General features: G+C 47.3%; 1 protein-coding gene across 1 annotated transcript in view; it reads left to right on the top strand.

Annotated features, from left to right (window-relative positions):
• LOC119926514 (meiosis 1 associated protein) overlaps positions 1 to 27,445 on the top strand; it is a 76,932-nt gene that overhangs the window by 25,311 nt on the left and 24,176 nt on the right. Inside the window, exons 4-6 of the mRNA XM_038744529.1 lie at positions 3,217 to 3,393; positions 11,789 to 11,951; positions 22,787 to 22,928. Coding sequence (XP_038600457.1) covers positions 3,217 to 3,393; positions 11,789 to 11,951; positions 22,787 to 22,928 — 482 coding nt within the window. The remainder of the gene's footprint in view (positions 1 to 3,216; positions 3,394 to 11,788; positions 11,952 to 22,786; positions 22,929 to 27,445) is intronic.

Here is a 27,445-nt window from a genome sequence, read left to right as displayed (position 1 = left end):
GAGCTGGGACACCAAAGAAATGACTGGAATGTGTCCTTTTTGCATGGAATTTTGTAAGCGCTTACTATGTGCCAGGCACTGGGGTGGATACCGGCTAACCGGGCGATCCCTGTCCCCCATTTGGCTCACAGCCTGAATTCCCAGATGGATTTGGGCGATTCGATTGTTACGCCGGCTGAAACTCCAAAGGGAAAGTCCGATTCCCGAGCGATAGTGGAGGGAAAAGATCCGCGAAAAACAGGCCCAGACACTCTTCTGCAGGCCGGGGGGGGTGAGGGGAGTGGGGGAGACGTTTTGGGGGGATGCAGGGAAGTGGGGAATGTTAGGAAAGCGGGGGGGGGAGGCGGTGAAATCTTTCCAATGGAACGGAAATTCCCTCTCTAGCCCCCGAGGTGGTATGAAATCATTGTCCACCCCCTTCCTCCTCCGTGGCCGGGCAGCGGGCCTGGCACTGAGGCCTCACTGTTCATGGAGGGAGAGAGGTGGGGGGAGCCCATCCCACCCCTCCTCGGAGCGGAGCCGAGAATTCCCAGACGGCCCCCTCGGGCACCAACTTGGCCGTGCCAATCCCAAAATAGACGGGAGTCGATCCGGGACCGTCGTGGTTCGGCGGGCCGGGTTTTCCCGCCGGGGGACGGGAGAGGTGGCGTGGGAACTGGGGCGCAAATCGAATCCGTTGCAGACTCTCCGTCCTTCGGTTCCCACCTCTGGAAAACGGAGCTGGAGACGGTGCACACCGTGTGGACTTCCCAAGCGCTTAGTACGGTGCTCCGCACACAGTGAGCGCTCAATAAATGCGATCGATTGATGGATTGATTGAACAGATGAGGAAACTGAGGCCCAGAGAAGTGAAGTGAGTTGCCCAAGGTCACCCAGCAGGCAAATGGCGGAGCCGGAAATCGAACCCAGGTCTTTCTGACGCTCAGGCCCGTGCTCTGTCCACTAGGCCATGCTGCTTTCTGTGTCTTCCTTTAGAAGCAGCGTGGCTCAGTGGGAAAGAGCCCGGGCTTTGGAGTCAGAGGTCGTGGGTTCGAATCCCGGCTCCGCCCCTTGTCAGCTGTGTGACTCTGGGCAAGTCACTTCAGTTCTCTGGGCCTCAGTTCCCTCATCTGGAAAATGGGGGTGAAGACTGTGAGCCCCACGCGGGACAACCTCATCACCTTGTATCCCCCCAGCGCTTAGAACAGTGCTTTGCACATAGTAAGCGCTTAATAAATGCCATCATTATTATTATTATGTGGAACGGGGCCTGTGTCCGGCCCCAAGAGCTGGCATCTTTTCGACTGTGAGCCCACTGTTGGGTAGGGACTGTCTCTATATGTTGCCAATTTGTACTTCCCAAGCGCTTAGTACAGTGCTCTGCACACAGTAAGCGCTCAATAAATACGATTGATTGATTGATTGATCTACCCCAGGGCTTAATACAGTCCCCGCCGCACAGTAGGCGCTTCAAAAACAGTCACTTCACTTCTCCGGGCCTCAGTTCCCTCATCTGAAAATGGGGGTGAAGGCTGTGAGCCCCTTGTGAGACACGGGCTGTGGCCAACCTGGTTGCCCCAGCGCTTACTACAGCGTCTGGCACACGGTAAGCGCTTAACAAATACCACTTAAAACAAGTCACCTCGTATCTCGGGGCCTCGGTTTCCTCATCTGTAAAATGGGGGTGAAGACCGTTAGCCACACATGAGACTGTGCCCAACGCAATTAGCTTGTATCTACCCCAGTGCTTAGTACAGAGCCTGGCACGTAGTAAGCTCTTCGCCAATACCATAAAAACGTTATTTCACTTCTCTGGGCCCTCATCTGTAAGATCATCATCATCGATCGTATTTATTGAGCGCTTACTGTGTGCAGAGCACTGTACTAAGCGCTTGGGAAGTACAAATTGGCAACATATAGAGACAGTGGGCTCACAGTCTAAAAATGGGGATTGAGACTGTGAGCCCCAACTGGGACAGGGACCGTGTCCAACCCGATTGGCTTGTATCCACCCCAGCGCTTAGTACAGTGTCTGGCACATAGTAAGCGCTTAACAAATACCCCAATTATTATTATTACTATTTTTAATATTATTGTTAGAATCGCCTTAAAAATCACACGTATCTTGCGAAGCAACACGGCGTAGCCCGAGAATTAGAGGACCTGGTTTCTAATCCCGGTTCTCCTGATGGCTTGCAGTGGGGCCTTGGGCAAGTCACTGGACTTCTCCGTGCCTCAGTTTCCTCAACTTTAAAACGGGGAGAACAATACCTGTTCTCCCGCCTAGACTCGGAGAGTCAGGCGGGGCAGGGACTGTGTCCAGTCAAATTAACTTGTAACTACCCCAGGGTTTCTGACAGTGCTTGCCACGTAAAAAGTACCATTAAAAACGGATTTTCCCAACTAAATCCTCTTTTTCCTCTACTCCCTCGCCCTTCTGCGTCGCTTTTGCTCTTAGATCTGTATCCATTTAGCACTTAATATTCGCCCCACCCTCAGCCCTTACGGCACTTATATACTTATCCGTAATTTCTTTCTATTAACGTCTACCGTCCGCTCTCCACCGTAAACTCGTCGGGGCAGGAAACATACGTCGACCAACTCTGTTGTGTGGGCTCAGCGGAAAGAGCCCGGGCTTTGGAGTCATCATCATCATCATCATCAATCGTATTTATTGAGCGCTTACTACGTGCAGAGCACTGTACTAAGCGCTTGGGAAGTCCAAATTGGCCACATCTAGAGACAGTCCCTACCGAACAGCGGGCTCACAGTCGAAAAGGGGGAGACAGAGAATAAAACCAAACAGACTCACACAATAAAATAAATAGGATAATGTACAAGTAAAATAAATAGAGTAATAAATATGTGCAACCATGTATACAGGTGCTGTGGGGAAGGGAAGGAGGTAAGATGGGGGCCCCGCTCCGCCACTTGTCGGCTGTGTGACTTCGGGCAAGTCGCTTCACTTCCCTGGGCCTCGGTTCCCTCATCTGTAAAATGGGGATGAAGACTGCGAGCCCCCCGTGGGACAACCTGCCTTGTAACCTCCAAAGAACAGTGCTTTAAGAGCTTAAGAAATGCCATTATTATTGCTCGCTTAAGTGCCTACTCCACGGTGAGTAGACGCCGGGAAACGTGCCGGCCGACTCTGCTCCATCGCTTTCTCCCAAGCGCTTAGTGCAGCGCTCTGCCCACTCTAAGCACTCAGACGGATTAACTGCGTCGAAATAATTGCAGAAAGCCTGACCCTGGGGTCGATCATCGACCTGCAGATGGTGGACAACGAGGTGGTCAGCCTGGAGATGTTCTTCAAGTCTTGGCTGCAAGACCAAGGGGTTGACCGAGAGCACCTCCATCTCATCCTGCCCGCCGCCTCCGCCCCGTCGGCCGGCCCCGGGGCGGCCAACAATCCGGGTAAGGTCTTGTCGCCCGGCCGCGTGGCCCTCTTGGCCTGCCCGTCCCCCCCTTCGAGACTGGAAGCTCCACGCGGCTGCCAACTCTCTTCCGTTGTCCTCTCTCGAGCGCTCAGTACAGTCCGCTGCGCGCGGACCGCGCTCTGTGCCGGGCGCCGTACTAAGCACTGGGATTGAAACAAGCTAACCAGGTTGGACACAGTCCCCGTCCCCCATGGGGCTCACGGTCTTCATCCCCATTTTACAGGTGAGGCCCGGAGAAGCGAGGCGACCCTAGACTGTGAGTTCATTCATTCAGCCGTATTTATTGAGCGCTTCCTGTGTGCAGAGCACTGGGCTAAGCGCTTGGGAAGTCCAGGTTGGTGACATCTAGAGCCGGTCCCTACCCACCAGCGGGCTCACGGTCTAGAAGGGGGAGACGGACAACGAAACAAAACATGGGGACGGGTGTCAAGTCGTCAGAACAGATAGAATTAAAGCTAAATCAATCAATCGTATTTATTGAGCGCTTGCTATGTGCAGAGCACTGTACTAAGCTAAATGCACATCGTTAATGAAATAAATAGACGGGTAAATATGTACAAGGAAAATAAACAGAGTAATAAATCTGTATAAATATATATATATAGGTGCTGTGGGGAGGGGAAGGAGGTAGGGCGAGGGGGATGGGGAGGAGGAGAGGAAAAGGGGGGCTCAGTGTGGGAAGGCCTCCTGGAGGAGGTGGGCGCTCAGTAGGGCTTTGAAGGGAGGAAGAGAGATAGTTTGGCGGATTTGAGGAGGGAGGACATTACGGGCCAGGGGAAGGACGTGGGCCGGGGGTCGACGGCGGGACGGGCGAAAACGAGGCCCGGTGAGGTCACACAGCAGACAAGTGGCGGAGCCAGGATTAGAACCCACGACCCTCTGGCTCCCAAGCCCGGGCTCTATCCGTTAGGCCTATTTCTTCTCCGTCCTACTCTGTTCTCTTGTTCTACTGTCCTCTCCCAAGCGCTTATTACACTGCTCACACTGCTCTGCACCCCGGGCCTGGAATGCCCTCCCTCTGCCCATCCGCCAAGCTAGCTCTCTTCCTCCCTTCAAGGCCCTACTGAGAGCTCACCTCCTCCAGGAGGCCTTCCCACACTGAGCCCCTTCCTTCCTCTCCCCCTCATCCCCCTCTCCATCCCCCCCATCTTACCTCCTTCCCTTCCCCACAGCACCTGTATATATGTATATATGTTTGTACATATTTATTACTCTATTTTACTTGTACATATCTATTCTATTTATTTTATTTTGTTAGTATGTTTGGTTTTGTTCTCTGTCTCCCCCTTTTAGACTGTGAGCCCACTGTTGGGTAGGGACTGTCTCTAGATGTTGCCAACTTGGACTTCCCAAGCGCTTGGTACAGTGCTCTGCACATAGTAAGCGCTCAATAAATACGATTGATGATGATGATGATGATAGGAAGCGCTCAATAAATAAGAAAGCACTCAATAAATACGACGGAAGGGATGATTTCCAGCCCGGACACGCCGGACCCCGCTCCTCGGGCGAGGCGGTGAGAGGGCAAGCGGAGGGCGAGGCAGGGTGAGGCGGGCAAAGTCCGACCTTCCTCAACCAGGATCCAAAACCCTGATCCCACTATTGGGGAGGGACCTAGATGTGGCCAACGTGTCCTTCCCAAGCGCTTAGTACAGTGCTCTGCACACAGTAAGCGCTCAATAAATACCACCGAATGAATGACCGAATGAAAACTCCACGCTCCGGTCTTTCCTCGACTGGGAATGGGATTGGGCGGACGGGAAGGCTGCCCCGACACGTCCAACTCAAACCCTGCTTTTATTTCTGACCTACCCACCTACCTGGCGCGGCCCACCAGTGTTTTTGTTCTCTTTTTTTAATGGCATTCGTTAATAATAATAATTACGGGATTTGTTAAGCGCTTACTTTGTGCCGGAAACTGTACTGAGCGCCGGGGTGGATACAATCTCATCGGTTTGTCCCACGTGGGGCTCACAATCTCGGTTCATTGTAGGCAGGGACTGTACTGCACAAGAGCACTCAATAAATACCACTGATTGATTATAAATTGTCCCTCCCGACTGGAAGCTCGCTGCGGGCAGGGAACGTGCCTACCGACTCTGTCCTACTGTCCATTGCTTAGGACAGTGTTAGACACATGGGAGGTGCTCAATAAATGCCACCGATTGACTGTACACCATCCCTCTAGACTGGAAGCTAGTTTCTGTTGGGTTTTTTTGATGGTATTTGTTAAGCGCTTACTATGTGCAAAGCACTGTTCTGAGCGCTGGGGAGGTTACAAGGTGATCAGGTTGTCCTGCCGGGGGCTCAGGGTTTTAAGCCCCATTTTCCAGATGAGGTGACTGAGGCGCAGGGAAGCGAAGTGACTCGCCCCAAGTCACCCAGCTGACAGTTGGCGGAGCCGGGATTTGAACCCATGACCTCCGACTCCAAAGCCCGGGCTCTTTCCACTGAGCCACGCTGCTTCTCCCAAGTTGGAGGTAAGGGACTTGTCTACCAGCTCGGTCCTCTTGTCCTCTCCCAAGCGCTTAGTACAGTGCTCTGCTCATTGTAAATGCTCAATAAATAGCGCCAAGACTGTCCTTCTAGACTGTAAGGCAGTCAGTGTGGGCGGGGAGCATATCTGTCAATTCTGTTGCATTGGACTCTCCCGAGCGCTTAGTACAGCGCTCAGCACTCAGGAAGTCCTCAAGGGATACCACTAATGGGCTGATTGATTATCAACTTGTCCTGATAGACTGTAAGCTAGTTGTAGACAGGGAATGTGTCTACCAACTCTGTTCTATTTAAAACTCTGTTTTATTTATTTATTTATTTTGCTTTATTTATTTATTTATTTTACTTTATTTACTAGTTTTACTTTATTTATTTATTTTGCTTTATTTATCTATTCATTTTACTTTATTTATTTATTTTACTTTATTTATTTATTTATTTTGCTTTGTTTATTTATTTTACTTTATTTATTTATTTATTTATCTTGCTTTATTTATTTATCTTGCTTTATTTATTTATTTTACTTTATTTATTCATTTATCTTGCTTTATTTATTCATGTTACTTTATTTATTTATTTATTTTACTTTATTCATTTACTTATTTTACTTTATTTATTTATTTTACTTTATTTATTTATTTGTTTTGCTTTGTTTATTTATTTTGCTTTATTCATTTATTTATTTTACTTTATTTATTTTGTTTTATTTATTTTACTTTATTTATTTATTTATCTTACTTTATTTATTCATGTTACTTTATTTATTTATTTTACTTTATTTATTTACTTATTTTACTTTATTTATTTACTTATTTTACTTTATTTATTTATTTATTTTACTTTATTTATTCATTTGTTTTACTTTATTTATTTATTTTGCTTTATTTATTTGTTTTACTTTATTTATTTATTCATTTTCCTTTATTTATTTACTTATTTTACTTTATTTATTTATTTTGCTTTATTTATTTATTTCACTTTATTTATTTATTTATTTTACTTTATTTTGCTTCATTTATTTATTTTACCTTATTTATTTTGCTTTATTTATTTATTTTACTTTATTTATTTTGCTTCATTTATTTATTTTACTTTATTTATTTTGCTTCATTTATTTATTTTACTTTATTTATCTTACTTTATTTATTTATTTTACTTTATTTATTCTACTTTTATTTATTTATTTATTTTACTTGTGCATATCCATTCTATTTATTTTATTTTGTTAGTATGTTTGGTTTTGTTCTCTGTCTCCCCCTTTTAGACTGTGAGCCCACTGTTGGGTAGGGACCATCTCTAGACGTTGCCAATTTGTACTTCCCAAGCGCTTAGTACAGTGCTCTGCACATAGTAAGCGCTCGATAAATACGACTGATGATGATGATGATGTTCTATTGTCCCCTCCTAAGTGCTGAGTATGGTTTTTTTCATTCATTCATTCAATCAATCAAATTTATTGCTCATTTACTGTGTGCAGAGCACTGTACTAAGCACTCGGGAGAGTCCAGTGGAACAACAAACAGCTATAGTCCCCGCCCCCAGTGAGGAAAACCAACTGTCCCAGAGAATGATCCCAAATTCCTCTTTTCCCCAAAAAATTCCTACCTCCAGCCAGGCGAAATTCCCGCTCTCCCCTTTCTAGCTACGGTCTGCTCAGGGCTTGGTTAATCAATCAGAGATATTTACTGAGCGCTTACTGTGTGCAGAGCACTGTACTAAGCGCTTGGGAGAGGACAATACAACAGAGTTGGCAGACACATGCCCTGCCCACAAGTAGTTTACAGTCTAGAGGGACAGTCTAAAGCCCATCAATCCATCAATGTTTTTTTATTGAGCACTTACTGTGTGCAGAGCATTCATTCATTCAATTCATTCAATGGTATTTATTGAGCGCTTACTGCGTGCAGAGCACTGTAGTAAGCGCTTGGGAGAGGACAATACAACAGAGTTGGCAGACACACGCCCTGCCCACAAGTAGCTTACAGTCTAGAGGGACATTCTAAAGCCCATCAATCAATCAATGTTTTTTATTGAGCACTTACTGTGTGCAGAGCATTCATTCAGTCAATTAATTCAATCGTATTTATTGAGCGCTTACTGTGTGCAGAGCAATGTGCTAAGCGCTTGGGAGAGGACAATACAACAGAGTTGGCAGACACATTCCCTCCCCACAAGTAGCTTACGGTCTAGAGGGACAGTCTAAAGCCCATCAATCCATCAATGTTTTTTTATTGAGCACTTACTGTGTGCAGAGCATTCATTCATTCAATTCATTCAATCGTATTTATTGAGCGCTTACTGCGTGCAGAGCAATGTGCTAAGCACTTGGGAGAGGACAATACAACAGAGTTGGCAGACACATTCCCTGCCCACAAGTAGCTTACGGTCTAGAGGGACAGTCTAAACCCATCAATCCATCAATATTTTTTTATTGAGCACTTACTGTGTGCAGAGCATTCATTCAGTCAATTAATTCAATCGTATTTATTGAGCGCTTACTGTGTGCAGAGCAATGTGCTAAGCGCTTGGGAGAGGACAATACAACAGAGTTGGCAGACACATTCCCTCCCCACAAGTAGCTTACGGTCTAGAGGGACAGTCTAAAGCCCATCAATCCATCAATGTTTTTTTATTGAGCACTTACTGTGTGCAGAGCATTCATTCATTCAATTCATTCAATCGTATTTATTGAGCGCTTACTGCGTGCAGAGCAATGTGCTAAGCACTTGGGAGAGGACAATACAACAGAGTTGGCAGACACATTCCCTGCCCACAAGTAGCTTACGGTCTAGAGGGACAGTCTAAAGCCCATCAATCCATCAATGTTTTTTATTGAGCACTTACTGTATGCAGAGCATTCATTCATTCGATTCATTCAATCGTATTTATTGAGCGCTTACTGTGTGCAGAGCAATGTAGTGAGCGCTTGGGAGAGGACAATACAACAGAGTTGGCAGACACATTCCCTGCCCACAAGTAGCTTACGGTCTAGAGGGACAGTCTAAACCCATCAATCAATCAATATTTTTTTATTGAGCGCTTACTGTGTGCAGAGCAATGTACTAAGCGCTTGGGAGAGGACAACAGGACAAGAGTTAGTAGACATGTTTCCTGATCCTAGGGCAGCCAAGTGGAGGAGTCATTATGATGACCATCATCACCAGGAGAAGCAGCATGGCCTAGTGGATACGGCCTGGGCTTGAGAGTCAGAAGGACCTGAGTTCTAATCCCTGTTCTGCCATTTGTCTGCTGGGTGACCTTGGGCAAGCCATTCATTTATTCAGTCCAAAAAAAATATAGCTCAGTAGATATAGATACGGATAAGATGGTATTTGTTAAGCACCCACTATGTGCCGAGCCTTGTCCTAAGCGCCGGGATAGATACAAGTGGCTCAGTGGAGAGGGCCCGGGCTTTGGAGTCCGAGGTCATGGGTTCGAATGCCGACTCCGCCACATGCCTGCTGTGTGGTCTTGGGCAACTTCTCTGGGCCTCAGTGGCCTCATCTGTAAAATGGGGATTAAGACTGCGAGCCCCACGTGGGACAACCTGATCACCCTGTATCCTCCCCAGCGCTTAGAACGGTGCTTTGCACGTAGTAAGCGCTTAACAAATGCCAATTATTATTATTATTATTATTATTACTATTATTATTATTATTATTATTATTATACAAGGTTATCAGGTCGCCTCTCGTGGGGCTCACAGTCTCAACCCTCATTTTACAGATGAGGTAACGGGCACAGAGAAGCAATCAGTCAATCAATCGTATTTATTGAGCGCTTACTGCGTGCAGAGCACTGTACTAAGCGCTTAAGTTAAGCTACTTGCCCAAAGCCACGGAGCTGACAAGTGGTGGGGCCGGGATTAGAACTCATGACCTCCGCCTCCCAAACCCGGGCTCTTTCCACTAATCTGCGCTGCTTCTCCTTTAATAAGTAATAATTTTCTAATTTAAATAATACATCTATGAATTAAATAAGAAACCTATGAATTAAATAATAAATTTCTAATTTAAATAATAAGAAATCCATTTATTGAGCGCTTCCTGTGTGCAGGCCACTGTATTAAGCGCTTGAAAGAGTATGCTGTAACAATAAACGGACACATTCCCTGCCCACAATGAACTCACAGCCTAGAGTCACCTCACTTCTCCGGGCCTCAGTGACCTCATCTGTAAAATGGGGATGAAGACTGTGAGCCCCACGGGGACCGCGTCCAACCTGATTAGCTTGTATCATCATCATCATCAATCGTATTTATTGAGCGCTTACTGTGTGCAGAGCACTGTACTAAGCGCTTGGGAAGTACAAATTGGCAACATACGGAGACAGTCCCTACCCAACAGTGGGCTCACAGTCTAAAAGGGGGTGACAGAGAACAAAACCAAACATACTAACAAAATAAAATAAATAGAATAGATATGGACAAATAAAATCCATCCCAGCGCTTAGTACAGTGCCCGGCACAGAGTAGGCGCTTACCAAATGCCGCAATCACCCCTCTAGGTGGTAAGCTCGCTGTGGGGAGGGAATGCATCATCCTCATCATCATCTTCATCAATCGTATTTATTGAGCGCTCACTGTGTGCAGAGCACTGTACTAAGCGCTTGGGAAGTCCAAGTTGGCAACAGTGCATCTGCTTATTGTTGTATTGTACTCTCCCAGGCGCTTAGTACAGTGCTCTGTGCACCATAGCTCAATAACTACGACAGTGAATATTGCGAGCCCACTGTTGGGTAGGGACCGTCTCTATATGTTGCCAATTTGTACTTCCCAAGCGCTTAGTACAGTGCTCTGCACATAGTAAGCGCTCAATAAATACGATTGATGATGATGATGATGATAAGGAGAATTGTGGCACTTAAGCGCCCACTCTGCCCTACGCACTATACTAAGGTCGCTCAATAACCACGACTGGATGAATATCGTTACGATAAGCGTGATAATTGAGGCTTTTAAGTGCCTAAGCACTGTACCCATTCCATTCATTCATTCAATCGTACTTATTGAGCGCTTGCTGGGTGCGGAGCACTGTACTAGGCGCTTGGGAGGTACAAGTTGGCAACATTTTAGACTTCTAGACTGTGAGCCCACTGTTGGGTAGGGACCGTCTCTACATGTTGCCAATTTGTACTTCCCAAGCGCTTAGTACAGCGCTCTGCACATAGTAAGCGCTCAATAAATACGATTGATGATGATGATGATGATATAGAGACGGCCCCTACCCCAAAGCGGGCTCACAGTCTAGTTTCTCCGGGCCTCACTTCCCTCATCTGGAAAATGGGGAATAAGACTGTGAGCCCTCCGCGGGACAACTCGATTGGCTTGCATCCACCCCGGCGCTTAGTACAGTGCCCGGCACCTAATGAGCGCTTGACAAATACCCTAATAACGGTAATAACATTTTTAGGATTATCACAACAGGATTGGCAGACCTACCCGTCTGCGGATCTGGGGGACAAATGACACCAACAGGGCTCCCTCAAAGGCTGGAAAGAGCCCGGGCTTTGGAGTCGGAGGTCACGGGTTCAAATCCCGGCCCTGCCGACTGTCGGCTGTGTGACTTGGGGCGTGTCACTTGACTCCTCTGGGCCTCGGTTACCTCATCCGGAAAATGGGGATTAAGACTGTGAGCCCCCCGTGGGACAACCTGGTCGCCTTGGGACCTCCCCAGCGCTTAGAACGGTGCTTTGCACGTAGTAAGTGCTTAATAAATGCCATCATCATCATCACCTTGTAACCTCCCCAGCACTTAGAACAGTGCTTTGCACGTAGTAAGCGCTTAACAAATACCATTATTATTATTATTATTATTATTATTATTATTATTATGATGGATCATCGCTGGCTTCTTCCTTGACCTGTTTCCCTGGAGTCCGCCTGAAATGCGACATTCAGGAGCGGATGCTCAGCCCATCCCTGCTCTCCGGACCTGCTAACGGCCCAGGGAGGAAAACCGGCCTCGGAGAGAAATTCCCGGCCCCCTACGAGATCGCGGCCCACCCAGGAGCGCCGCTTTACCAACTCCACGTGATAAGGTAGGCCTGCCTTATTTATAAAAAAGGATATTTTCCCTTCCCGCCTCCGCTCCGGGGCTTCTCCGAGGGGAGGGGACGTGTCTGCTTATGGTTATCATGGATTCTCCCAACTGGGGACCGTCTCCATATGTTGCCGACTTGGACTTCCCAAGCGCTTAGTCCAGTGCTCTGCACACAGTAGGCGCTCAATAAATACGATTGATGATGATCATCATCCATCAGAGAAGCAGCGTGGCTCGGCGGAAAGAGCCCGGGCTTTGGAGTCAGAGGCCATGGCTTCAAATCCCGGCTCCGCCACTTGTCAGCTGTGTGACTTTGGGCAAGTCGCTTCACTTCTCCGGGCCTCAGTTACCTCATTTGTAAAATGGGGATTGACTGTGAGCCCCCCGTGGGACAACCTGATCACCCTGTAACCTCCCCAGTGCTTAAAACAGTGCTTTGCACATAGTAAGCACTTAATAAATGCCATTATTATTATTGGAGAAGCAGCGTGGCTCAGTGGGAAAGAGCCCGGGCTTTGGAGTTAGTGGTCATGGCTTCAAATCCCGGCTCCGCCAATTGTCAGCTGTGTGACTTTGGGCCAGTCACTTGACCTCTCTGGGCCTCAGTTCCCTCATCTGTAAAATGGGGATTAAGGCGGTGAGCTCCCTGTGGGACAACCTGATCTCCTTGTAACCTCCCCAGTGCTTAAAACAGTGCTTTGCACATAGTAAGCACTTAATAAATGCCATTATTATCATTGGAGAAGCAGCGCGGCTCAGTGGAAAAGAGCTCGGGCCCAATGTTGGGTAGGGACCATCTCTATATGTTGCCAACTTGTACTTCCCAAGCGCTTAGTACAGTGCTCTGCACACAGCAAGCGCTCAATAAATACGATTGATTGATTGATTGATTGATTTGGAGTCAGAGGTCGTGGGTTCAAAGCCCGGCTCCGCCACTTGTCAGCTGGGTGACTTTGGGCAAGTCGCTTCACTTCTCCGGGCCTCAGTTCCCTCATCTGGAAAAGGGGGATGAAGACTGGGAGCCCCACGTGGGACAACCTCATGACCTTGCATCCCCCCCAGCGCTTAGAACAGTGCTTTGCACATAGTAAGCGCTTAATAAATGCCATCATTATTATGATGATGATGATGATGATGATGAGATTTTCCTCCCTTCAAGGCCCTGCTGAGAGCTCACCTCCTCCAGGAGGCCTTCCCAGACTGAGCCCCTTCCTTCCTCTCCCCCTCGTCCCCCTCTCCATCCCCCCCCCCATCTTACCTCCTTCCCTTCCCCACAGCACCTGGATATACGTATATATGGTTGTACATATTTATTACTCCATTTATTTATTTATTTATTTTACTTGTACATTTCTATCCTATTTATTTTATTTTGTTGGTATGTTTGGTTCTGTTCTCTGTCTCCCCCTTTTAGACTGTGAGCCCACTGTTGGGTAGGGACTGTCTCTATGTGTTGCCAATTTGTACTTCCCAAGCGCTTAGTACAGTGCTCTGCACATAGTAAGCGCTCAATAAATACGATTGATTGATTGATTGATTGATTTTCCAGTCCTCTACCGGTCTCGGCTACGGGAGGGAGAGTCAAACAGAAGCCTATCCCTTCCCTTCCCAGCTTGGTCGGTGGCTAGCGAGCGGAAGGCCGACGGCTACCAAAGTCAAAACTCCCGCGTGCCGGGCACCGTTGGGTAGGGACCGTCTCTATGTGTTGCCAACTTGGGCTTCCCAAGCGCTTAGCACAGTGCTCTGCGCACAGGAAGCGCTCAATAAATCCGATTGAATGAATATCCTGTTCATTTTATCGTGTTAATACGTTTTGCTTTGTGCCCCGTCTCCCCCTTCTAGACCGTGAGCCCGCCGTCGGGCTCTAGATGTGGCCAACGTGGACTTTCCAAGCGCTTGGTCCAGTGCTCCGCACACCGTCAGCGCTCAATAAATACGATTGAACGAAAAAGAAAAAATTAAGCGCTTAGTACAGTGCTCTGCACATAGGAAGCGCTCAATAAATACGACTGATGATGACGAGGCTCGGGTTGACCGCACGCCATTTCCGGATTTTGACGGAGAAAACCTGAACGACGGCAGACGGACAGCGGGGCGTTCTGGGAGAGATAATGATCATCATCATCATCATCAATCGTATTTATTGAGCGCTTACTGTGTGCAGAGCACTGTACTAAACGCGCTTGGGAAGTATATAGGGACGGTCCCTACCCAACAGCGGGCTCACAGTCTAAAAGGGGGAGACAGAACGAAACCAAATATACTAACAAAATAAAATAAATAGGATAGATATGATAATAACGGTGGGATGTGTTAAGCGCTTACTATGCGCAAAGCACCGCTCTAAGCGCTGGGGAGGTTACGAGGTGATCAGGTTGTCCCACTGGGGGCTCACATTTTTAATCCCCATTGTACAGATGAGGTCACTGAGGCGCAGAGAAGTGACTTGCCCAGGGTCACCCAGCTGACAATTGGTGGAGCTTGGATTCGAACCCATGACCTCTGACTCCAAAGCCCGGGCTCTTGCCACTGAGCCAAGCTCTTTCTCTTACTATTGAGCGCTTACTGAGCGCAGAGGAGAGTATTAAAGGGCCGGGGAAGAATAAACAGGTGGGAATTAGATGAGGCCCTTGGCCCGTGAGGGGCCCCCAGTCTAAAAAGAGACGCCCCAGGCACTGTACTAAGCGCTGGGGTAGATCCAAGCTGATCAGGTGAATACTGTCCCTGTCCCACGTGGGGCTCCCAGTCTTCATCCCCATTTTCCGGATGGGGGAACTGAGGCCCAGAGAAGTAAAAGGACTTGCCCGAGGTACTACTAATAATAATGATGGCATTTATTAAGCGCTTACTATGTGCCAAGCACTGTTCTAAGCGCTGGGGAGGTTACAAGGTGATCAGGTTGTCCCACGGGGGGCTCACAGTCTTCATCCCCATTTTCCGGATGGGGGAACTGAGGCCCAGAGAAGTAAAATGACTTGCCCGAGGTAATAATAATAATAACGATGGCACTTATTAAGCACTTACTATGTGCCAGGCACTGTTCTAAGTGCTGGGGAGGTTACAAGGTGATCAGGTTGTCCCACGGGGGGCTCACAGTCTTCATCCCCATTTTCCGGATGGGGGAACTGAGGCCCAGAGAAGTAAAATGACTTGCCCGAGGTAATAATAATAATAATGATGGCACTTATTAAGCGCTTACTATGTGCCAAGCACTGTTCTAAGCGCTGGGGAGGTTACAAGGTGATCAGGTTGTCCCTCGTGGGGCTCACAGTCTTAATCCCCATTTTACAGATGAGGGAACTGAGGCCCAGAGAAATAAAATGACTTGCCCGAGGTACTAATAATAATAATGATGGCACTTATTAAGCGCTTACTATGTGCCAAGCACTGTTCTAAGCGCTGGGGAGGCTACAAGGTTATCAAGTTGTCCCCCGGGGGGCTCACAGTCTTAATCCCCATTTTACAGATGAGGGAACTGAGGCCCAGAGAAGTAAAATGACTTGCCCAAGGTAATAATAGTAATAACGATGGCATTTATTAAGCACTTACTATGTGCCAAGCACTGTCCTAAGCGCTGGGGAGGTTACAAGGTGATCAGGTTGTCCCACGGGGGGCTCGCAGTCTTCATCCCCATTTTACAGATGAGGGAACTGAGGCCCAGAGAAGTAAAATGACTTGCCCAAGGTAATAATAATAATAATAATAATGGCATTTATTAAGCGCTTACTATGTGCAAAGCACTGTTCTAAGCGCTGGGGAGATTACAAGGTGATCAGGTTGTCCCCCTGGGGGCTCACACAGTCTTAATCCCCATTTTACAGATGAGGGAACTGAGGCCCAGAGAAGTGAAGTGACCTGCTCAAGGCCACACAGCAGACACGTGGCGGGGCCGGGATTCGAACCCATGACCGCTGACTCCAAAGCCCGGGCTCTTTCCGCTGAGCCACGCAGACTGTGAACCCCACTTGGGACAACCTGATTACCTTGCCTCATCTGTAAAATGGGGATTAAGATTGCGAGCCCAATGTGGGACAATCTGATCACCTTGCAATAATAATGATAATAATAATAATAATAATGTCATTTAAGCGCTTATAATAATATAATAATAATAATAATGGCATTTAAGCGCTTATAATAATATAATAATAATGATAATGGCATTTAAGCGCTTACTATGTGCAAAGCACTGTTCCAAGCGCTGGGGAGGTTACAAGGTGCTCAGGTAGGTTTAGATAGTTTTTTGAAGCATCTTGGAAGAGACCGTGAGCCCGTCTCTACCTGTGGCCGACTTGTACTTCCCAAGCGCTTAGTACAGTGCTCTGCACACAGTAAGCGCTCAGTAAATACGCTCTCCCCCTTTTAGACTGTGAGCCCACTGTTGGGTAGGGACCGTCTCTATATGTTGCCAATTTGTCCTTCCCAAGCGCTTAGTCCAGTGCTCTGCACATAGTAAGCGCTCAATAAATACGATTGATGATGATATGTTGCCAACTTGGACTTCCCAAGCGCTTAGTCCAGTGCTCTGCACACAGTAAGCGCTCAATAAATACGATTGATTGATTGATTGATTGAATGAATGAATGAATGTGCTGATAGCCGGGGGGCTGGCGCCCTCCAGCGGCGCTGCTAGGAACTTCCTGCTTGACAACCATCACCCAAATCAGTGAGAGTTATCAATCAATCAATCAATCGTATTTATTGAGCGCTTACTGTGTGCAGAGCACTGTACTGAGCGCTTGGGAAGTCCAAGTTGGCAACATACAGAGACAGTCCCTACCCAACAGTGGGCTCGCAGTCTAGAAGGGGGAGATGGAGAACAAAACCAAGCATACTAACAAAACAAAATAAAATAGAATAGATATGTACAAGTAAAATAAATAAATAAATAGAGTAATAAATCTGTACAAACGTATATACATATATACAGGTGCTGTGGGGAAGGGAAGGAGGTAAGATGAGGGGGATGAAAGGCGGACGTACATGTATATGTACATAAATATATACATATATACATAATAAATAGTAAATAGTACATACAGAAAATTTTTTAATTTTTTCAATAGCAAAATGTCTGTTTAGGAGAATATTGAAATGTTGTAGCCATCCTTTCGGGATTCCTCCCATTTCAGGAATGAGTTTGGGAACATCTTGACCTTTCCATGGGACTGGGTTAGTGTGACGAGCCAAATTTGGCCGGACCATGAAATTTGTTGGCATCTTGCTTTGCGGCAACTCATCTCTGCTCTCCCAAGTTCCTCAACTTGATGTGTAAACTCCTCTCTTGTAAACTTGGTAACCTGCTGTGTGACCTTGGGCAAGTCACTTCGCTTCTCTGAGCCTCAGTTCCCTCATCTGTAAAATGGGGATTAAGATTGTGAGCCCCACGTGGGACAACCTGATCATCATCATCATCATCAATCGTATTTATTGAGCGCTTACTATGTGCACAGCACTGTACTGAGTGCTTGGGAAGTACAAATTGGCAACATCTGGAGACGGTCCCTACCCACCAGTGGGCTCACAGTCTAAAAGGGGGAGACGGAGAACAAAACCAAACATACTAACAAAATAAAATAAATAGAATAGATATGGACAAGTAAAATAAATAAATAAATAGAGTAATAAATATGTAATAATAATAAATAAATAATAATTACATATACATAATAATAAATATGTACAAACATATATATATATATACCTGATCCCCTTGTATCCCCCCAGAGCTTAGAACAGTGCTTTGCACCTAGTAAGCACTTCACAAATGCCATCATTAATTAATTAACTTCTCTTTTGTCTCGGTTATGAGATGCAGCCTGGCTCAGTGGAAAGAGCCCGGGCTTTGGAGTCAGAGGTCATGGGTTCAAATCCCGGCTCCGCCAACTGTCAGCTGGGTGACTTTGAGCAAGTCACCTCACTTCTCTGGGCCTCAGTTCCCTCATCTGTAAAATGGGGACGAAGACTGTGAGCCCCACGGGGGGCAACCTGATCACCTTGTAACCTCCCCAGCGCTTAAAACGGTGCTTTGCACACAGAAAGCGCTTAATAAATGCCATTATTATTATTATTATTATGCTGAGAGGTGTTGTTCAATCAATCAATCGTATTTATTGAGCACTTTGAGCACTGTACTAAGCACTTGGGAGAGTACAACAGAATTTAACAAAGTTGATAGATACACTCCCTGTCATTCATTCATTCAATCATATTTATTGAGCGCTTACTGTGTGCAGAGCACTGTACTGAGCACTTGGGAGAGTACAACAGAATATAACAAAGTTGATAAACTCCCTGTCATTCATTCATTCAATCATATTTATTGAGCGCTTACTGTGTGCAGAACATTGTACTAAGCACTTGGGAGAGTACAACAGAATATAACAAAGTTGATAAATACACTCCCTGTCATTCATTCAATCATATTTATTGAGCGCTTACTGTGTGCAGAGCACTGTACTAAGCACTTGGGAGAGTACAACAGAATATAACAAAGTTGGTAGGTACACTCCCTGTCATTCATTCATTCATTCAATCATATTTACTGAGCGCTTACTGTGTGCAGAGCACTGTACTGAGCACTTGGGAGAGTACAACAGAATATAACAAAGTTGGTAGGTACACTCCTTGTCATTCATTCATTCATTCAATCATATTTATTGAGCGCTTACTGTGTGCAGAGCACTGTACTAAGCACTTGGGAGAGTACAACAGAATATAACAAAGTTGGTAGGTACACTCCCTTTCATTCATTCATTCATTCAATCATATTTATTGAGCGCTTACCGTGTGCAGAGCACTGTACGAAGCACTTGGGAGAGTACAGCAGAATATAACAAAGTTGGTAGGTACACTCCCTGTCATTCATTCATTCATTCAATCATATTTATTGAGCGCTTACTGTGTGCAGAGCACTGTACTAAGCACTTGGGAGAGTACAACAGAATATAACAAAGTTGGTAGGTACACTCCCTGTCATTCATTCATTCATTCAATCATATTTATTGAGCGCTTACTGTGTGCAGAGCACTGGACTAAGCACTTGGGAGAGTACAGCAGAATATAACAAAGTTGGTAGGTACACTCCCTGTCATTCATTCAATCATATTTATTGAGCACTTACTGTGTGCAGAGCACTGTACGAAGCACTTGGGAGAGTACAGCAGAATATAACAAAGTTGGTAGGTACACTCCCTGTCATTCATTCATTCATTCAATCATATTTATTGAGCGCTTACTGTGTGCAGAGCACTGTACTAAGCACTTGGGAGAGTACAACAGAATATAACAAAGTTGGTAGGTACACTCCCTGTCATTCATTCAATCATATTTATTGAGCACTTACCGTGTGCAGAGCACTGTACGAAGCACTTGGGAGAGTACAACAGAATATAACAAAGTTGGTAGGTACACTCCCTGTCATTCATTCATTCATTCAATCATATTTATTGAGCGCTTACTGTGTGCAGAGCACTGTACGAAGCACTTGGGAGAGTACAGCAGAATATAACAAAGTTGGTAGATACACTCCCTGTCATTCATTCATTCATTCAATCATATTTATTGAGCGCTTACTGTGTGCAGAGCACTGTACTAAGCACTTGGGAGAGTACAGCAGAATATAACAAAGTTGGTAGGTACACTCCCTGTCATTCATTCAATCATATTTATTGAGCACTTACTGTGTGCAGAGCACTGTACTAAGCACTTGGGAGAGTACAACAGAATATAACAAAGTTGATGGATACACTCCCTGTCATTCATTCATTCAATCATATTTATTGAGCGCTTACTGTGTGCAGAGCACTGTACTAAGCACTTGGGAGAGTACAGCAGAATATAACAAAGTTGGTAGGTACACTCCCTGTCATTCATTCATTCATTCAATCATATTTATCGAGCGCTTACTGTGTGCAGAGCACTGTACTAAGTGCTTGGAAAGTACCATTCAGCAATAGAGACAATCTCCACCCAACAATGAGCTTACACTCCAGACGGGGAGACAGACATTAATCAATCAATCATATTTATTGAGCGCTTACTGTGTGCAGAGCACTGTACTGTACAAGTTGGCTGCATATAGAGACAGTCCCTACCCAACAGTGGGTTCACATTAATATAAATTAATTACTGATGTGGTTTTTAGACTGTGAGCCCACTGTTGGGTAGGGACCGTCTCTAGATGTTGCCAATTTGTGCCTCCCAAGCGCTTAGTCCAGTGCTCTGCACGTAGTAAGCGCTCAATAAATACGATTGATGATTGTCCGTCTCCCCCTTCTAGACTGTGAGCCCGTTGTTGGGTAGGGGCCGTCTCTATATGTTGCCAACCTGGACTTCCCAAGCGCTTAGTCCAGCGCTCTGCACACAGTAAGCGCTCAATAAATACGACTGAATGAATGAATGACGATGGCGCCATAAGTGCCGAGGGCGAGGTGAATAAACGGCGCAGATCCAAGCGCAAGGGCGAGGCGGGAGGGAGTGGGAGAAGAGGAAACGGGGGCCTGATCGGAGAAGGAGATGGGCCTTGGGTAAGGATTTGAAGCTGGGGAGCGTGATTGTCAGGTATGGAGGGGGAGGCCAGTACAGGCCGGAGGCAAAATGTGGCAAAAGGTCAGTGATGTGATAGACGAGATCGAGGTACAGTGAGTAGGTTGGCACTTTGGGTAGGCTGGACTGTAGTAGGAGAGAAGTTGGGTGAGGTAGAAGGGGGCAAGGTGGTTTAAAGCCGACGGTGAGGACTGTTTGTTTGACGCTGGGGTGGGTGGGCAACCCCTGGAGGCTCTTCAGGACCGGGGAGACGCGTCCCGAACGCTTCCGTAGCCGAATGATCCAGGGAACGGAGTGAAGGGTGGACCGAAGTCAATCAATCAATCATATTTATTGAGCGCTTACTATGTGCAGAGCACTGCACTAAGCGCTTGGGAAGGACAAATTGGCAACACATAGAGACGGTCCCTACCCAACGGTGGGCTCGCAGTCTAAAAGGGGGAGACAGAGAACAGAACCAAACGTACCAACAAAATAAAATAAATAGGATAGAAATGTACAAGTAAGATAAATAAATAAATAAATAGAGTGAATAAATTGAGTTAATAAATAAATAGAAGTGGGGAGAGACGGGAGGCCAGCAAGGAGGCTGATGCGGTAATCAAGGCAGGATAGGATAAAAGAATCATAATAGTATGAGTTAAGCGCTTACTATGTGCCAAACACAGTCCTGGATCCCCCGGGCCTGGAATGCCCCCAATCCCTCTGCCCATCCGCCCAGCTCGCTCTCTTTTTCCCTTCAAGGCCCTACTGAGAGCTCACCTCCTCCAGGAGGCCTTCCCAGACTGAGCCCCTTCCTTCCTCACCCCCCTCCATCCCCCCCATCTTACCTCCTTCCCTTCCCCACAGCACCTGTATATATGTATATATGTTGGTACATATTTATTACTCTATTTATTTTACTTGTACATATCCTATTTATTTTATTTGGTTAGTATGTTTGGTTGTGTCTCCCCCTTTTAGACTGGGAGCCCGCTGTTGGGTAGGGACCGTCTCTAGATGTTGCCAATTTGTACTTCCCAAGCGCTTAGTCCAGTGCTCTGCCCACAGTAAGCGCTCAATAAATACGATGGATGATGATGGTAGCGGCTCGGATGGAGAGGAAAGGGAGGATTTCAGCAGTGTCGGCAAGGTCGACTTGACGGGGTTTGGCGACAGACCGAATACGTGGCTTGAACGAGAGGGATGAGTCACGGTTAAAGCTGGGATACTGCTGTCATCATTCGTTTCACGGGAAAAAATGCTTCTGCATCCGAATTATTTCCACCAGCTGGTCTTGGTGGCTTCATTTGACCCCGCCTTATGGGAAAAATACTTTTGCATCCGAATTATTTCCATCAAGCTGGTCTTGGTGACTTCATCTGACCACACCTAATGCCTTGCAGGCCAGTGGCAAGTTCTGCAGAGTTCCGAGAGCTAATATTTTACCTATCTATGCACTAATATTTCTAGAATGAGCCACTAATATTTCTAAAATGAGTCAAATCGATCCAAACTGTACTCAGAACCTGGCCTATCATTTCTCAGAACTAGCTTATCCCGTTGCGAGCCGGGAACGGGCCTACCGACTCAGTTATATTCAACTCTCCCAAGCGCTTAGCACAGTGCTCCGCCCACAACAAGCACGCAATAAATACCATCATGATCGGCTGAATGGAAAGGCTACGTCCCGGGTCTGGCCTGGAGCATCCCGTCTCTTCACACCCGACATTGGAGAAGGCCTCCCCCCGCTTCAAAACCTAATTAAAATCACATCTCCTCCAGGTCTTTCCCAAGTCCCCATTTCCTCTTCTCCCTCTCCCTTCTGCATCGCCCTCGGATTTGATCCCTTAATTCGCCCCTCCCTCCTCCCCACCGCACTTATGCCCGTATCTGTAATTTATCCATTTCTACTCCCGTCTATCTCCCCTTTCATTCATTCATCCGTTCAATTGTATTTATTGAGCGCTTCCTGTGTGCAGAGCACTGTACTAAGCGCTTGGGAGGTACAAGTTGGCAACATATAGAGACGGTCCCTACCCAACAACGGGCTCATAGTGGGCAGGGAAAAGCTCTACCAACTCTATGTTGTCCTCTCCCAAGCGCTGAATACAGTGCTCTGCACACAGTCAGCGCTCGATCAATACGACTGAATGAATGAATGAGTCAAGCAGTGGATGGGCAGCAGATGAGCGCTTTGTTGATCGTTTGGGCCGTCGGATTGAGGGTCCGTCAGGTTGCTTCACGGACGCCGGCCGGGATTTCGGTCCCCGTGTTGGGGGGCTCAGTGTCATTCTCACCCCTCAGGGCTCTGCGATACAGAGGGGTGTGCGAATCGGTGCTCTATGGGCTCCCGCACATCCTCCGCCCCACTGGCTGCTGGCAACTCGACTGGGACGAGCTAGAGGAGAACCAACATCGCTTCCACGCTCTGTGCCACACTCTGCTGGTGAGTAGCCGGGGGCTGGGGGGCTGAGGAGGATGAGAATGAGGGTGGGGATGGGGAGGAGAACGAGGAAAATGACAGAGACAGAGAGGACGAGGAGGAAAATAAAGGGGGAACGAAGAGGAGAAGGAGGAGGAGGAGAAAGGAGGAGGAGGAGGATGAAGAGAAGGATGATGAGGATGAGGACGAGGAAGACAAAGAGGACGAGGAGAAGGAAGAGGAGAAGGAGGACAAGGAGAAGGAGGTGGGTGAAGAGAAGGATGATGAGGACGAGGAGAAGGATGACAAGGATGAGGAGGACAAGGAAGACAAAGGACGAGGAGGATGAGGAGAACGAGGAGGATAGGACAGCGAGGAGAAGGAGGAGGATGAAGAGGAGGAGGAGGATGAGAGGGATGACTAGAAAGAGGAGGGGGATGATGAGGAGGAGAGCAAGGACAACAAGGAAGACAAAGAGGATGAGGAGGACAAGGAGGACGATGAGGAGAAGGAGGAGGTCAACGAGGACTAGAAGGCTGACAAGGAGGAGGAAGACAAAGAGGACGAGAAGGATGAGGAGAAAGAGGAGGACGAGAAGAAAGGAGGAGGAGGACGAGAAGGAGGAGGAGAAAGAGGAGGATGAGGAGAAAGGAGGAGGAGGACGAGGAGAAGGAGGACAAGGAGAAGGAGGTGGGTGAAGAGAAGGATGATGAGGATGAGGAGAAGGATGACAAGGATGAGGAGGACAAGGAAGACAAAAAGGACGAGGAGGATGAGGAGAACGAGGAGGGTGAGGACAGCGAGGAGAAGGAGGAGGATGAAGAGGAGGAGGAGGACGAGAGGGATGACTAGAAAGAGGAGGGGGATGACGAGGAGGAGAGCAAGGACGACAAGGAAGACAAAGAGGACGAGGAGGATGAGGAGGACGAGGAGGACGATGAGGAGAAGGAGGAGGTCGACGAGGACTAGAAGGCTGACGAGGAGGAGGAAGACAAAGAGGACGAGAAGGATGAGGAGAAAGAGGAGGACAAGGAGAAAGGAGGAGGATGAAGAGAAGGATGATGAGGATGAGGAGAAGGCTGATGAGGAGGATGAAGAGGAGGACGACAAGGAAGACAAAGAGGATGAGGAGAAAGAAGAGGAGAAGGAGGACAAGGAGAAGGAGGTGGGTGAAGAGAAGGATGATGAGGATGAGGAGAAGGATGACAAGGATGAGGAGGACAAGGAAGACAAAGAGGACGAGGAGGATGAGGAGAAAGAGGAGGATGAGGACAGTGGGGAGAAGGAGGAGGAAGATGAGGAGAAGGAGGTGGATGAAGAGGAGGAGGAGGACGAGAGGGATGACTAGAAAGAGGAGGGGGATGACGAGGAGGAGAGCAAGGGCAACAAGGAAGACAGAGGACAAGGATGACAAGGAGGACGATGAGGAGGAGGTCGACGAGGACTAGAAGGCTGATGAGGAGGAGGAAGACAAAGAGGACGAGAAGGATGAGGAGAAAGAGGAGGGCGAAGAGAAGGAGTGGGGGGAGAACCAGGAAGACAGGAAGGAGGAAGAGGAGGGGGTGAGGAAGATGAGGAGGAGGAGGATGAGACAAGGAGGAGGTGGTGGCGGTGGTTGGAACTGGAGCTGATGTCCATCTACTATCCCAAAACAGAGAGTCCGTGCTCCCGCAGACCAGCCAAAGAGCTGAGGGATCAAATCCACTTGATTTAGGGGCTTTGTCAGGAGAGGGAAAGCGACAGAGACTTCCAGGCTTCAATCTGGAATTCGGTGCCCTGCGGCTTTAAGGCTAGGAAAATGCAAAATTAGAGAAGGGAAAAGTCACTTCCCCCTGCTACAACCCAGTTGCGGCCAGAGCCCGAACCTGGAAGTCCTAAGGACCTGGGTTCTAATCCCCACTCCGCCACGTGTCTGCTGGGCGACCCCGGGCAAGTCGCTTCACTTCTCTGCGCCTCCGTTACCTCCTCTGTAAAAAAACCGGGATTAGAGAAGCAGCGTGGCTCAGTGGAAAAAGCCCGGGCTTTGCCGTCGGAGGTCATGGGTTCAAATCCCGGCTCCACCACTTGTCAACCGTGTGACTTCGGGCAGGCCGCTTCGCTTCCCCGGGCCTCAGTTCCCTCATCTGTAGAATGGGGATGAAGACTGTGAGCCCCACGTGGGACAGCCTGATCACCGAGAAGCAGTGTGGCTCAGTGGAAAGAGCGCAGGCTTGGGAGGCAGAGGTCATGGGTTCGAATCCCACCTCCCCCACATGTCTGCTGTGTGACCTTGGGCAAGTCACTTCACTTCTCTGTGCCTCAGTTCCCTCATCTGTAAAATGGGGATTAAGACCGTGAGCCCCACACGGGACAACCTCATCTCCTTGTGTTCCCCCCAGCGCTTAGAACAGTGCTTTGCACATAGTAAGCGCTTAACAAATACCAACATTTTTTTTTTTTTTGGTAAATTCCCCAGAGCTTAGAACAGTGCTCCGCACCTAGTAAGCGCTTAATAAATGCCACCAAAAAAAAAAAGAGTGTGAACCCAAGTTGGGACAGGGATAGTGTCCAACCTGATTAACTTGCGTCTACAGTGCTCGGCACATAACCAGTACCATAATAATAATAATATAATATATATTATTTTATTATTATTATATAATAATTATTATTATTATCCTAACGGCCGTGGGCCCATCTGGCCCGGCCAACGTTTTACGTCCCCGCAGCCCAGGGCTTGGCTGGGTCATTTGAGGCTTTCCTTGCACATGTTAAGGCGCAGAATAATAATAGCAGTGGTATTTGCTAAGCACTTACTACACGCCAAGGATCATACTAAGCGATCATACTAAACGCCTGGAGAAATTATCCGTCTGGCCACGGACTCGGGCTGGCTCGGCCTGGGGAAGAGGCCGGTGGGAAGGGAAGAAATAAAGGCTTATTTTTTCCAGATGGGGAGGAAGCGGCTTCGCTCCCCCAGTGAGTTTCCTTTCGCAATATTCTCCGGAAAGATCAATCAATCAATCGTATTTATTGAGCGCTTACTGCGTGCAGAGCACTGGACTAAGCGCTTGGGAAGTCCGAGTTGACGGAGGAGTTTCACGGTTGGCGGGAGCGCCGAAGGCCCAGTTTGGATCGGGTGGTGGCCGAGGACACCCCAAGAAGCCGCGTGGCTTAGCAGATAGACCCCCCCGGGCCTGGGAATCAGAAGGTCCTGGGTTCTAATCCCGACTCCGCCACACCCCTGCTGTAGCGTGGCTCAGTGGTGCCAGCAGGACCTGGGTTCTAATTCCACCCCTTCCGCACGTCTGCTGTGTGACCCTGGGCAAGTCGCTTCACTTCTCTAGACTGCAGTTACCTCATCTGTAAAACGGAGGTAATAATAATAATAATAATAATGGTACTTATTAAGCGCTTAGCACTGCTCTAAGCACCGATTAGTCAAGTTGGATGCAGTCCCTTTCCCAAATTGGACTCACACTCTTAATCCCCATTTTTTACGAGCTGAGAGAGGTGAAGTGACTTACCCAAGGTCACGCAGCAGGCACGTGGCAGAGCCAGGACTAGAACCCATGACCTTCTGACTCCTGGGCCCAGGCTCTATCCATTATTCATTCATTCAATCGTATTTATTGAGCGCTTACTGTGGGCAGAGCACTGTACTAAGCGCTTGGGAAGTACAGTCAATCAATCAATCGTGTTTATTGAGTGCATACTGTGGGCAGAGCACTGTACTAAGTGCTTGAGAAGTACAATCAATCGTATTTATTGAGCGCTTACTGTGGGCAGAGCACTGTACTAAGCACTTGGGAAGTTCAATCAATCAATCAATCGTATTTATTGAGCGCTTACTGTGGGCACAGCACTGCACTAAGCACTTGGGAAGTACAATCAATCAATCATATTTATTGAGCGCTTACTGTGGGCAGAGCACTGTACTAAGTGCTTGGGAAGTACAATCAATCAATCAATCGTATTTATTGAGCGCTTACTGTGGGCAGAGCACCGTACTAAGCGCTTGGGAAGTACAATCAATCAATCGTATTTATTGAGCGCTTACTGAGGGCAGAGTACTGTACTAAGTGCTTGGGAAGTACAATCAATCAATCGTATTTATTGAGCGCTTACTGTGGGCAGAGCACTGTACTAAGCGCTTGGGAAGTACAATCAATCGTATTTATTGAGCGCTTACTGGGGGCAGAGCACTGTACTAAGCGCTTGGGAAGTACAAGTCGGCAACATCTAGAGACGGTCCCTACCCAACAGCGGGCTCACAGTCTAGAAGGGGGAGAGAGACAACAAAACAAAACATATTAACAAAATAAAATAAATAGAATAAATATGTACAAATAAAATAAATAGAGTAATAAATACGTACCAATATGCCGTGCTGCTGCCCTAAAATAAGAGCAGGAGCCCCAGGTGGGACGGGACTGTGTGCCACCGGATTAACTTCTGTCTACCCCAGTGTTTGGCACATCATAGTAAGTACTTAACAAGTACTATTATTATTGTTGTTGTTATTATTATTATTATTATTATTATCATCATTATGACCCAAA

Source organism: Tachyglossus aculeatus, chromosome 4, assembly GCF_015852505.1.
Source record: "Tachyglossus aculeatus isolate mTacAcu1 chromosome 4, mTacAcu1.pri, whole genome shotgun sequence".
NCBI lineage: Eukaryota > Metazoa > Chordata > Mammalia > Monotremata > Tachyglossidae > Tachyglossus > Tachyglossus aculeatus.
Note: the sequence above shows the minus strand (reverse complement) of the source record. Positions and strands in the feature narration are given on the sequence as shown.